Source organism: Chaetodon trifascialis, chromosome 1 (assembly GCF_039877785.1).
Source record: "Chaetodon trifascialis isolate fChaTrf1 chromosome 1, fChaTrf1.hap1, whole genome shotgun sequence".
NCBI lineage: Eukaryota > Metazoa > Chordata > Actinopteri > Chaetodontiformes > Chaetodontidae > Chaetodon > Chaetodon trifascialis.
In genome coordinates this window covers 23,896,577-23,910,893 of record NC_092056.1, presented here as the reverse complement: position 1 = coordinate 23,910,893, position 14,317 = coordinate 23,896,577, and the positions used below count along the sequence as shown (strand labels likewise).

The window sequence follows — 14,317 nt, the reverse complement described above, 5'->3', positions numbered from 1 at the left end:
CTTTGCCCAGTGGGTCTGAGGGATATTTGCACACCTGCTGCTATTGTCAAGCCTTTTAGTGCAACCTGGTAACACACTGCATCATGGGAATGTGTGATGTAGGAGGGGGCAAGTGAAAAGAGGTGGATTAATCGCACAGTGTAACATGTAATACTTTATACCCCTGAAGCCCATACACTGCTAATGAGAAAGAAACTCACACTCAACCTGACACATGAACAATGTTTAACAGTAACTAATATTTCTATGACTGAGCTGCTTTAGCTTGAGTGGCCACAGCCAAATTGGAGTTTCCTAAGAAATCTTACACCCAGACAATATTTCTTGTTTGGCTGACAAGACTAATTTATGTGTTACAGAAATAACTCCTGGTAAATAAAAGGAACAGCTGGAGGAAAGAAGTCCAATATGGAGATAGCAGCAATAAATTCAACTAGTCCAACCTAGAAAATATTAACTGTGGAAGATGAGGGACATTCGTCAGTGGCCTGTGCTCCCTGAAAAGAGCTTAGGAGAAGGGTTTAAGTCGAGCAAGTCGAGTTCAAAGGAAAACAGCTGAATGTTTTGATACAGCCTGTGAGCCCATTAAGAGAATTGGACATAAGATCTATGAAACATGGAATGGCTGCCTCTCTGGAAAGCTTTAAAAATGAATGTGTCTTAACAGCGAGGCTAACCACTAAAGGGACACAACACTTATTGAATCAGCCAACCAGAAGTGATTGACTGGTCCTTTTGAAAACTGCTTAATTCATGGTAAAAGCAGTTTTCTGGGGCACAGGGAGTTTTTCCCTTCCTTTTAATAAGTCAGCAAGGTTAAGGCTGTCAAAGATGTAGTGAACCAAAACCAGATTAAAACAGTTTATCATGGAGGGGAGAATATCTCTTGTGGGGGCCCTGCTTTGATTCAAAGGGCCACAGTATTTCACAGAAATATGAGGAGACTCCTGCAAACACCGGGGGTTAATTTTATCTTTGACCTTACAAGATAAACTAACCCAAACATTAGATTCACTATTGTTTGTGTCAGTGACATATATACAACTTAGCAAACCAGTAACTGAAGTGCTTCTGGTACTTGACTCAGGTTGTATCTTAGTCTTGTCTTAAGATCATCAAATCTCAAAACTAAAACTCAACCCCACACTGAGCTTGACAGCGTCATCTACTCTTCTTTTATAGGGAGCTGCAGATAAGGTTAACAACTTCCTCATAGTTGAGTTGTTTCTGTGTGGAACTATGACTTATGAATGTTTGTGGTGAGAGCTCAGCTTTTGTAGCTTTGCGAATCTACTCACAAAATACACTTCAGCTTAAATATGTCTGAGCTGTATCACACAACTTTGCAACTGGAGTGAGTGTGGACTTCTCTTTTATGCTGTAGATAGTTCAGTCAGCATCAAACAAAATGAAACATTTGAATTATCACTGCGTCACGTTTCCTTGGCACTGTAACAATGCATCAAATAATGACACATTTTGGAGGAAAGTAATACGAAAGCAAGAGGCACTTTAGCTGTGATTGTACTGCACTACATCTACATCTACATCATCCGATGCACAGTATACTATATACTGTGCATCGGATGCACAGAAATGAGTTAACAAATAAAATATAAGCAATCAGAGAAAAACTAATGGTCCTTTACAGGACATTTAGATAACCAGACAACACTTTAGATGCTTCAACGGAAAAACCAACTCCTCTTTCATGGTTGTCAAAAAAACATTTTTCTCTCAGGCACTTGCATGGTTTGATGGATGATATAGTGATGTTGTGTACATGATAAAAATCCAATAACAAATGTGACTCTCTTGTGGATTCATCCTCTTTGTATCACCGTATGAGATGTTTTTGAAACAGCCATGAAGCCGCAAATAGTCCACACAGAGAAGGCTGCTTCTGTTCAGCGGGGACAAACACAGCCAGAGTTAATCCTCAAGGAAGAACATACAATGATACACGCACTGTAGCCCTGTTGTGTAATGACTTTCAAAATGTAAGCACGGACTCTTGACTGGTTTTACACTGGAACATAAGATCTTAACCTACAGCCGACTCAGGACAGCGAGCTGTTCTTTGTCTACAGCCACGTCAGAAGTACCTCTGATGCTCGGTAGGTCCGCAACCCACCAGCTGAGAAACAGCTTTAGAGTGAGGTATGCCCAAATGAACTGAGCACTGAGCAATGTACGCAGAGATGTAATGAAGTGGATTTATGAGCAGTGATGGCAGCATTACAGAAGGTCAGTACAAGTGCTGATGTGGGTAATGGTCTATGTCTGTCTAAGATTTCAGAGCCTTTGTCATATCCACCTCGTAAACAAAGCACACATCCTGGTCTTATGTTTCCCACAGGTTCAGACTGTTGGTCCAGATCATGAGATTATACTGCTAAGACAGCAACAAATATGCCATGTGTCAGCATCTCAGAGAGAGAGAGTGACAGAGGCGGTCAGTGTGGTCCCCTTAAAACTCTGTTTTCTAAACATTTATAGTTTCAACGAGTATGTCTCAATTGCTACCGCATCAGCGTGGATCATAACAACTATCATCAGGTTTGCTCAACGGATATAAGTGTTAAGGCATCACGCAGGAAGTGGAGAGCTGTGCATTAACAAAACGTTAACATCTGCCTCATGCAAACATGTGTGCCGTGCACTCTTTCAGACAGAGCAGTCATTCTCAGAGGCAGGAGCTCTAAAGTACAGTATGTTTTCAAGCAGGCCGACTAAAAATAACACTCTGTAATCTCGGTGGGAAAATTAGGTGTTTAATAAATCTGTTGAACTACATCTCCTGACAAGCTGCAATTAAAAGACTCAGCAAAACACATCAGCTATTCACTTCTTCAACATTTAAACATTTAACATGCACCTTGAAGTCACATCCATCAACTGCTGAGTTTGACAAAGCAGACAGCCTCTGAGGTTAACACCCCCCCCCCCCAAACAAAAAGAGAACACACACACACACACACACACACACACACACACACACACACACACACACACACACACACACACACACACACACACACACACACACACACACACTAAAAGCTGTTTGGATATGTTTAGAATGTGTGTGATGAAATGGCACCAGCTGTGTACACTGGAGAGATGCACAAGGCCCCCTGGTTGAGCAGAGTGTTAACCCCTTCACTCCTGATGAAGCAGGAAGGACAGCAAAGATAAAAGAGGCCTAGGCCACTATGGTTTGGACACAACAAGAGGTCACTGTGCAAAGGTTTGTTGCTGCGGTGTGTGATATGGCTCGAAAACAATATCACAATATTTCTGCAATAATGATGCAGAAATGAGGATGCAATTTAGAAAAGTCATGGTTGTCCCGACCATTAGAAGTGTTTTGCCAAAGCCGGGTGAGCAGAAACTATGCTGACATGTTTTGGTGTCTCTCTCTCACACACACACGCACGCACGCACGCACGCACGCACGCACGCACGCACGCACGCACACACGCATGCATGCACACACAGTCGAATTGAAGGGGTCATCTGCGAGAGAGAAAGGCGGCGCAAGAGTTCATCGTTTCACCATCTCTCAGAAGTGCACCACGTTGGCAGACACACCCTTTCTCACTACAAAATGTGCTTCAATCATAAAACACAATTCAGAAAAAAGGAATTTAGGAGGAAATCAAATGGAATCTGGAAAGAATTTAAGCAGATTTCTTGGGGCCCTACAAAGACTTGCCGATGCCTGCTGAGCTAATGCAGCTTGTCTGTCTGGTCCAGAACTCACAATAGCTGGTGAGCTCTCCTCACAGGATTTTTGGCTCTCCTCGTACTCAACCAGGTGCTCCTGCTTGAGGTGGTGAAATGAGTTTGTTGTGTTGCCCTCTTCTGCTGTTACAGCCTTCTTGCACTTCTTTCATATTACCGTGGTTTGCTGTACATCTGATCTTTTGTATAACCAAACCACTTCTCATCGACTGAAGTTGCTCCCTTAAAGGAACTAACTCCTCCATCGCGGAGTCATTGGCAATGTTCCTTTCTTTCACTTTCAGCCATGCTTGTCTTGCTGTGCGTAACAGAATGACATACTGAATGCTGGTGTTATTGTGAACGAGATGATATGACACAGCCCTACTGCAGAAGTCACTTAAGTCGTTCCTTCGGTTCTTTAAAAGGTGGGCTGGGTCTTTCTGGAGAAAGTTCGTTGATATTGCAATCTCTCCTCAGAATGCGACACGTTAGCATGCCAGATTTGCCATCTCTCTAACTGCCCCCATCTCCCCCCCCCCTCCCCTTTGTCTTTTGCATGAGCGAGAACGCCCCCTTTTGCTGACTGGCTGGAAAAGTGCTGTGTGGCTCGGTCCGAGCCACTTTGTTTGTTTCCCATTTCCAGAGCCGGGGCTGTGCACAAAAAGCAGATTTTATTTCAGGGCACACACAGGACGGACAGCTAGCAGACCGTGAATTTCAAATTCAGTGAATATCAACAATGTTTCTCCAGAGTGACTCACCCCACCTTTAAATCTTTGTTTTTAGTTTCCTTACATATACATGGGTCAGTCTTCTGTTTCACTTACTCTATATTTTACAGGCTCAGTAAAATCCTCTGATAATGGCAGCTGCTGCCCTGTACAGTTATGTCAAGTCTTACAGTCTGAACAACTCTGTAATCATTTAAAAGCACAGTTAGTCTGTGGGTGTTAAAATACAAAGATAAAATACAGAGAAAATGGTACATGGTACATATATTCGTATGTCTAAAAAGGTAAAGTAGAATATGTGCAGCAATGAGGGATTTGCCTTATTATGAACTGGTCTTAGTTGTAATCCCTAAAATTTAGACCTGTTGATTTGGTGACAATCGTGGTTGCTGTAGTAACAGCAAATTAGGTTTAATACAGCGCCAAACACAGCAGCTGCTTTGTCAGAAATACAACAAACGAGCAACTGGCGTATCTGTTTACAATGCAATAGATCAAATTAAGTGTTTTTGCCTTTTGTCCCATTTTGGTGCAAAATATTTTGAATCCACCACTACCAATGAAAACTAACAAATAGAGCAGTAATTACTCAATGCAAATACACTGAATGGCTATTGTACAAAAAATAAAAATAGGAACAAAAATGGGGTTTGATTCCAAGAAAATCGAAGGGATTAGAAATTTTAAGGCAACAGAAGCTTGATAGGAAATTTGATAACTTGTCTTTTGAAATGCTTCACTAAGCACGAAAGTCCTCTAACAGTGCTCAACAACTCCAAAACTACAGTATGTCACACAAGATGATTTTAGTTTGCACCTTTCCATCTACAGTGTGCTATTTGTCCCCGTGTTTATCTAAATGCTTCTGCAATAGTGTCATTAAAATACTGCAATGTATGGCCAATTCCCAATTACTAAGAATTATGATGTCTCAGCAGTGGTGGTATCAGCTCTGCAAATAAACCTCAAGTGTTAGCACCAGTGCAGGTGAAGAGTTTGTATCAACATCTGTTGGTAATTTCAGTCTCTCTGCGCCTGGAGGTAATGAAAGCCCACACTAAATGGATACTGTATCTGAAACATTATTAAACCTTAGGAAATAATGGACCAGATGGTCATAAATACAGGCATAACAGTGGATCCCTTTCATGAAACCATTAAAGTCAATCACATTTGACTTTTACAAATACCAAACCCAGTGGAATCTAAACTGCTCCTTGTTCTTTGATTAATGCTGTGCATGACTGTGGACCTTGCCCACAAAAACCATAACCATAACTTTAACTGTCTTGCATCACTGGCATCACCAAAATAAGAAATTGGGCACATGAGAGCTGCATGCATAAATACATACAAACACATGTAATCATTTAAAGTTCTGCGATCTTTAAAAAGCTGCTCTTATACATTTCACTGACTACAACCAGGTGTTTGTAACACAAGACAAAGAGCCAGTAAAACTAAGAGTCATTATCACAGATAAATTGAAAACAACACAACTTGAAGTAACAAACAATCAGTTACAGGCAATCAGTAAAAGCAGGGGCCTTGGCGGGTATGCCCTTGAGCACAGCTGATCCGTGTTCAACCTTAAGTCAAGGTAGTTTAAGAGAAACGGACCCTGCTGTGACAGCCCTGTCACCCACCTGAACACTCTGCATTTAATGTTTAAATCTCAGAAACTCAGCTTTGGGCAAAGTTTTGATAACGGCTCTCTGTGTAATTCTAGATTACAGAGATTTTTCTTGCTAAATTTATTTTATGAGCATTATTCAACTGTGTGAAGTTGTGGCATGTTTCTCTTCAGCGCTGCTGTTTCTCCTTCATCTCAGTGCCAAAAAACAGGCAGCTTCATTAGTCATGACTGCAGCGCCTAATTAAGTTTGTGCCACTCGTTTGGATTTTTCTGTAAATTTAAAGGAATCTCTGATGTGTCAAAGTGCCTCTGGGCCAGTCTGTCTCTGTTGTCATTAAAACTGAACATTTCCTGTGCCAGCGTTTTGAGAGGGTATTGCCTGTTTTCAAATCAAAACTGCACATCTCGTGAAAGTTTTGCTGTTTCCAAAAGATGCTCTGACAGCTTATAAATAGATTAAAGTAGTAATGCTTCAGTTCTGTATGACTTGCGAGTGTGCCACATCTTTCGGATGACAAACCGCTCGGCGTAGTGCTACCTGTCATTGAGCTGATTCAAATAAATTGGAGGATTATTTGAAAGATGCATGCAAAAGAGCCTATTTGTTCACCATGGAAAGGCATTGTAATTAGCATGAAATGCATGCTTTGTACTCTCTCCCTCGCTCTCCAACATAACGTGGAGATACTGGATAAGCACCTTTTCACCACCCTCCCTCTCCCTCTCTGTCTCCTTTCGCATTGTGGCCAATTACTGTTACAGATGGAAAATTTCACTTGACCTGGGGAATTTATGAGCAGGAATAAAAAACTCTTACACCAATTCAAAGCAATGTAGTTAAAATTTCTCAAGGCTGATGAAGACATGATGAAATTGGGCACATATGACAAGTTGGCCACATGACAAAGAGCTGATGAAACAGTGAGACAAACCTGGTAACCGTTTTGAGCAGCATCAGATTGCAAGGGCAAACAGAGCTGTACTATAGGGCTGAATAATTTGGGAGGGGGTGCTGTGTGTGTGTGTGTGTGTGTGTGTGTGTGTGTGTGTGTGTGTGTGTGTGTGTGTGTGTGTGTGTGTGTGTGTGTGTGTGTGTGTGTGTGTGTGTGTGTGTGTGTGTGGAGGAGAGGGGGGTGTAACCATTGTTTAAACTTCATAAAAACAGCACGCTGCAGTTGTGTCATTTCTCCGTCATGGTGATGTTCCCTTTTGCTGAGGTACAAGGGAGTCAAGCCCATGATGGATAATGGGCTGAATAGTTCAAGCGTTACGTCACTGACAAAATATCACAAACTATCATCTGTGTTTTACATAACCTCTGCCTCTCGTTTGAGATGTAATAAACTTGTCATACCTCAGCAATGTTCCTATTCACAGTTTAGAAACAGGGTTGCTTTTCTACAGATGGAGGGAAATGAATAAAGCAACTTGTAAACAATGCAGAAAATAGGGAGAGAGAAGATAAAACTGTTGTACATGTGGCTGACTTAGTATGACAGTCTCAGGGTTTACTGATGCCATGCATAAGATAAATGCACAACACAGCACCATGCTGACAATGAATGCATTCATACTGAACCCATGAAAAGTGTGCTGTCTATCTCTCTTTCTGTTGTTGTGGAAACTGATCATCAGAAAAGTCGTTTTCTACACATCACCAGCAATCCCGGTGTGCCAAAGCCAGCTGAATACTCTAAATGAAGTTGTAATGAGTGAGAGTGGTTTTGACATTGATTTAGATTACAAACAGAGTGACATGCATGCCCAAGTGTCCCTGCAACATGGCATTTAACTGCCTCATGTGGTGGCTCATGAAACATGATCAGCCCAGCAGAGCAGGTTGTTTGACACTGGATACTCTCACTATCATCACGTTCTGATGCACATACTGTAATGAGGGGTGTGATTGCAATGATCCATCACTGATGTTTGGGAACATGTGTGGCCAGCAGCGTCCATGACTGTGGATCACATCATCACTCTGGAGAGAGTTCAGCAGTGCAGCGTGGCCGCTTTGAGCTGGGCAAGAGTAACACTGTGCCGCTACACCTGTATTTGCTTTAATTTCCATTACTAATACGGAACAACAAAGTTTGTGGCAGGAGGGCGGAGCAGCAACTCCGGAAAGGCAGTAATGAGTATTGGCTTAAGTCAGGGAGAAACAAGTGGAAGCAACTCAGACAATGAACATGCGATTAGTTTTGATTCAACTTCATTTCGGGCACATTTTCAGCCACTAAGGCTGATCAGCCCGGAGTTACGGCGCACTCGTGCTTTCAGCACCAGCGTGGTCACACAGCACAAAACACAAGGTTTTCTCCTTACCTTATTGAAGTTGTAGTAGCCCAAACAGTGGGCAAAATCCAGGCTTGGTGGATCCCCTGGAATAGAATTCCCACCAGCAGACGGATAAAACCTTACATCCATGGTGTGAGAGGAGCCGCGCAGCTGTAGCTGTAGCCTGCTCTGCACGGAGATCAATTTGTTTCTGCCGTTTACAATCCAAGCGCACACAGAGAGACGGAGAACGAGAGGCGGCGAAACTGACCCAAGCTTTGTCGAGCTAAATGAGACACTGCGGTGGGGTGGGGGGGAGGAGGAGAAGGTTCGGGTAAAGTTTTGGTATTCCTCCTCTACACCTGGTTCGGCCGCTTCATTTCCGAGGAAGCCCACAAGAAGGTTAGACTGAGCCCAGTACGCTGTCCCTCAAGGAGCGGTGGACGCAGTGTGCCCATGCATTTACACACAGCTGCTGCTGTATACAAAGAAGCCACGAGACCGGCGACCGAGCGTGGGTCCACCTCCTTTTCCTCCCCCTTCAGATACACAGGAAAACTGAAAACTGTAACAAAGTATAACCGCGAAGAAAGTCCGCACGCTCGAAACAGTACGCTTGCCGAGAAACGCGTCCGTATCCTCCGCTGTGTCTCTCAGAAGTTTTATTTCTCAAACTTGGGAAACTAGTTGGTGAAGCAGTTCGAGGAGGAAGTAGCTAGCTGGCCGCACGCGCCCGCCTGCTAAATACAGCGATTGGAGGGTTTGTAAAACAAGCACAACAACACTCCACAGATGGTGCAATTAGTGAACGTGATGTAGTACAGCGGCGGTACGAGTCCTGCCTTCGGCTCTGCCTGTCGTTGTGATGAACAAGGCAAAATGTGTGAACAAGTCAGCCACTCCCCAAACACACGAAGCCACTCCCATGAAAACACTGCATTTAAGTCCATGTGACATGTTGGCATATGATAATTAATTACAATTACTGGAGTCTCTCTCTCTTTTTCCTCCATGTCTATGTTCCTTATTAAGGCATGTACTACATCCTTCTTTTCTGTGTTTTGTCTCAGCATCAGCTTTTAAGAGACGCTAGTCTATGTCAACGGGGACTGACAGCATGCATTTTATTAAACATAAAGCTCCTGCACTTACGTCCTGTTACAGGCTGTAGCCAAATATAACTTTACTTTTCATTCCATTTTCACTTGCATAATTGAATGCTAGCTAACAGGGAGCTGGTGCCAGTTTTTGTTTGTTTGTTTGTTTGTTTGTTTGTTTGTTTGTTTGTTTGTTTGTTTGTTTGTTTGTTTGTTTGTGCGAAAACACCCGCACACTGTTGCAATTTCATCTGACATCTGGGAATTTTCATACGTTTTTACTCACATTTGACTACTGGAACATTTTCGCAGTCGGTGTTTATTCGCCTCAAACAGCTAACGTACCGATGTTAGCTGTGACTAGCTAGCAAGTTCCAGCCTGGTCTTCACCTCAAGGGAAACTCAAAAGTGTTTGCATCTAATTACATCTTTGTTTTGACCTTTGTACCACCTCTAAAATTCACTTCATGAATACTCTTTTAGTTTCAGACCACCACATTTATGTGAGGGGAAACAAACAGGGTTTGATCTATGGCACTGTAGCGTTAACTAGTTACTCCAGACATAAAACTGGTATATAAGCAGTTATTAACCTTATACTGAACAATTACTGTTTTTTCTATCAGCCATCAGTGGTTTTATCATTTGGCTAACTAAGGCTGTTTGATAATTCCTTGCTCTTCTATCTTATTCCTAAAATGAAAGTTAAACTTCACCTGGGTCCTGTCTTCCCTTTGACCTCGCCACCTAACTTCAGAGTATCTGCACTTTTACAATATCCAGTATCCTTTTATCTACATTTGGACAATGTAATCATGTCGATACACTTCATTCATCTCTTCATCTGAAATGCTGATTCCTCGCAAGCAAGCAAGTCATGGCCAGCTTGTGCTCAGGCACTAACTAATGTCTCCACAAACCAGATCAGCTACAAATTGGCTCAGACTCTAGCCTGGTCTCAGACCACATACAGGAATAATGGTGAGATGCAGTAACAATAATAACAGTCTATTCAGTAATTAGGAAAAAATTAGGAAAAATATGAGAAAGTACCACAGCTAATGGGAGGGGTGGAGGTGCTCAGAGAGAACAATACCATTGTTGTTATCCTAACTATAGTATTTTCAAGTATTTTTTTTTTTTTATTTCATGATATGAATATGTGTTTTAGAAAAATGAGTATTTGCCAGTGTTAACAGTCTTAGAAAACAACCGATGCCTTTTCTGAAATGGATGCATGTGAGTATTTTCTGCCCTGACAGCACTGTTATTCATGTATTATAAAGTTTAGGCAAACAAAAGTGCTTGGTCAAATGGGAAACACATGGTTCCAAAATAACATCAATCACCTTTCATTTGCACAGTTTTGAAAGAAACATAATCTATTGCATTGCTGCTGGCTTTGACTGGAGCGTTGCTTCAAAGAATGACCCAGAGGTTAATCTGATTGCCATCCACAGCTACAGAGCCACCTCTGAATGAATTAAATAGGGAATGTTCTTCCAATGCCACCTTCCGACGTGAACAAAAATATCACAACTAATCATTATCATTCGTCATATCTCATCATTCCTTTGACTCTTTATTAATGAAATGGAACTTTGTTGTTGCAGGTTTCAGTGCTGCCCCACTATCGAGTATCCAACCACATACTGTTGTCTATGGTTATACTGACACTGCAGACAACACCATGCTAACACTTACCTTGTGCATGTGGTGTGTGTACAGTTCTCTCAATACTCTCCTCAGTTTTCTCCTCAGCTTCTGAGTCACAAAACACAAAAAGGTTGTGCAAGTGTTACTTTTAGGCAGCAGCTGGAAACTGTTATTCCCAGATAACCAGATCAGATATATTATTTTTGAGTTGACGTATTTCACAGCGCTGGGGGAGAATTGGTGTACAGTGCACCAGGGATCCATAGAAGCCCACCAACTGTAAGAATGATCAGGTTCACAGGTAGCTGTACTGTAAGTATGAGGAAAAAGTAAAAATAGTTTGTGGTTTAGTGCTGAAACAGTTGAAAGGTTTGAGTTACGAGAAAGTCATAAAGAAATAAAAAGCAAAGCCTGTAAAACTGGGCGGAGTAAAAAATACTGATATGTTAGTGGTCACTGAAGAGTTTTAAGAGACAGAAGCAAGGAACAGGACTTTGTTGTTTACTGGAAATTACAGGAAAGGAGCTAAATTAAATAGTCTGCCTAATTATATTGTAATGTCATTAAGACATTTGCTGTTGTGAATATCAGACAAGATGAATAGTTCATTAGTGGAACATTGAAGAGATAATCCACCCAAAACCTATATATAGCACAGTCCTTTTCACTGCAGACATTTTGACTTGACATAGTGGGAAAAGCACATGTGTGATTAATAATATTAATGATAGCTGTGTTACATGAAAGTGTCCCAGTAAGCCATGTCAGTGAGACAGCATCATGCACAGTACCATTACCTTGGAACATGCACACCTGAACGGAGCACAGCCATAATTAATGCTATCAATTACACCTCTTTTTTTTTTGCTACCACATATCAAAATGTCTGCCATGAAAAAGGCCTATTATTATTACTACCATGTACACTTTGAATTTCTAGCACAAACTATCATATCAATTGAAAATGGCCGGAGACAAGAATTCCACATATAAAACGCTAAATAATGCTCGCTACACTCCGAGCTGTGCGGTAAACACACAAAGCGAGCCCTTTCATTCACCTGCCACATCCAGTTATGCAGAGTGGAGAGAATAGTCAGAATAAACACGAAAATCAATGCTATCTGCCATGAAAATACATAAGCAGCGTTTTGTTGATGTGTCATATTTGTTTGCAGATGTCAGGTTTTCTTTATTTACCCTCTCTGCTTTGAAACATGTCAGAATGTTTCTTCTATACCATTAGACAGTAGATTGTGTTTAATCACAACCATTCTCCCATTCAATAATCTGTGATGTTACAGTGTCAGTGTCACATCTTATTCACTGTCCGGTGGGAGTACCAAGGTCTATAGCATGAAATTACTTTGGGCGTTAACTGGATGCAGGTGGAGGTAATGAGACGTCTGCTCAGTAACAGAGTGACGCTGTTAAAGTAACAGAACATTGGAAAACATCATGTGCAGTGTTCTTAAATCTTAACAAGTATGTTCGTAACCACAGTTTTCTTCTTGAATATGTGCACAAAAGTAAAGTAAGGAATTTCCATTTCTATACCTCTGATAAATGTCAACCTTGCATTCACAGGTTGATGTTATTGTGACTAAATGTGTGTCTGAACAGCTTGAGAGAGGATTTACATGATTGGATATTTCAGTGCACAATGGATGCATTTACACCATGATTTTTTGTTTTCATACTATCCAATTACAAAACAATTATCCAGGACTTCATTTTAGGTACATTTCAGGCATGTAAACTTTCTATTGCTACACAAATTAAAATAACTCTAGCAACTGGTATTAAAAATACATTACCTGGAGGCAAAGTATGTGCAATTGGAAATGACCTTTCCTTTATTAAATACATATGTATCTCATACAACTTCATTGTCTTGTTTTCTCCTTTTTCAGTCAGCTGAAATTACTTCTGCCCTTTAACTCTGGGAATTATCATACAAAGTCTGTGGATATAAGATAGAATATAGGTCATGTGCCATACTGATGTTTCGAGACCTCTGAATCTTGCTATGCCAGACAATTATGAATTATACTCCACACACTGACTAATTAATTGATACATAATAGCAATAAGCTAAAATATACTCTATACTTCCTTACCTTTCAGACAGTATGCATGTTTGTCTTTGCTAGATGAGGGTGCATTTAAGCACTTGTTATGAGACAGAAGAGAACACTGCACGAGTGGGATGTGTGTTGGCATGCACTATACGCGAGCTTAATCAATGACATACAGTGGTAAACTCTGCTGGGCTGTGCTGGAGGAGATAATCCTCATCTGAACGCTCTCCAGTGCTTGCTTAGAGATGGTCAACAATCCATGATAGTCGCCAAGAAATCTACTTTGTAATTATGGACACATTGATGCATATGCAAACCATTTTTCGTCATGTTCCTGTTTGATAGTGGCTCTTGCATGCATAACGAAGCAATGCCCTCACATACTACACACACTGATACGCCCACCCAATCAAATCTCATTCACTCTTGCACATACGCACATTTAAAAAAGAAACCCACGCAGTCTCCCACACACTGCATATCAGATAAGCAAGCTCCTCATTCCCAATTCAGCCCGGTTATTGGATGTTTGGTTTTCAATACCACATGAGTGTGGTGTGTGTACATCGGTTGCTGCTGTTATTTATTCCTGTTTTTAATGTTGTTTGGCTGTGCAGCTGGGGAACCGAATTAATTTCTTTTCTGATGGTTGGGTATCAGTGTCTCAGCCAGATGAATTATGCTTTTCTACCATATGTCATTTCCTCTCAGCCTGGCAACACTCGAACCATTTGGTAACGTGAAAACAAATTATCCTCTGCTGGCTTCTGCTCGGATTCAATAAAAGCACCGCAGAGTAATTATACAAAGGTAGAAAAGAGTAATAAATGCAAAATAATTAATTAACCCAATGATCTTTATTTACTGTACAATTCTCTTCATATTAAATGTGGGATTCTGTCAATGTGCAACACCATTAGAAATAACTGCGGACTGATGTTTGCAGCTGAAGTTCCACTGAGGACAATTTTGTGTTACAAATACCTAATTTGCCATCTCACTTTTGTCATTTTAAATCATTTCAGATTTGATGTTCAGGTACTTGTCATGCTCAGAGCTCTTATGATTACTATCACGGAGAGATTATGCATGCAGCTAAATCTGGTGTTT

At 41.2% G+C, this 14,317-nt stretch overlaps 1 protein-coding gene across 1 annotated transcript in view; it reads right to left on the bottom strand.

The window, feature by feature from the left end:
• tox3 (TOX high mobility group box family member 3) overlaps positions 1 to 9,249 on the bottom strand; it is a 40,513-nt gene extending 31,264 nt beyond the window's left edge. Inside the window, exon 1 of the mRNA XM_070969923.1 lies at positions 8,422 to 9,249. Coding sequence (XP_070826024.1) covers positions 8,422 to 8,523 — 102 coding nt within the window. The 5' untranslated portion in view covers positions 8,524 to 9,249. The remainder of the gene's footprint in view (positions 1 to 8,421) is intronic.
• Positions 9,250 to 14,317: the final 5,068 nt, after the last annotated feature.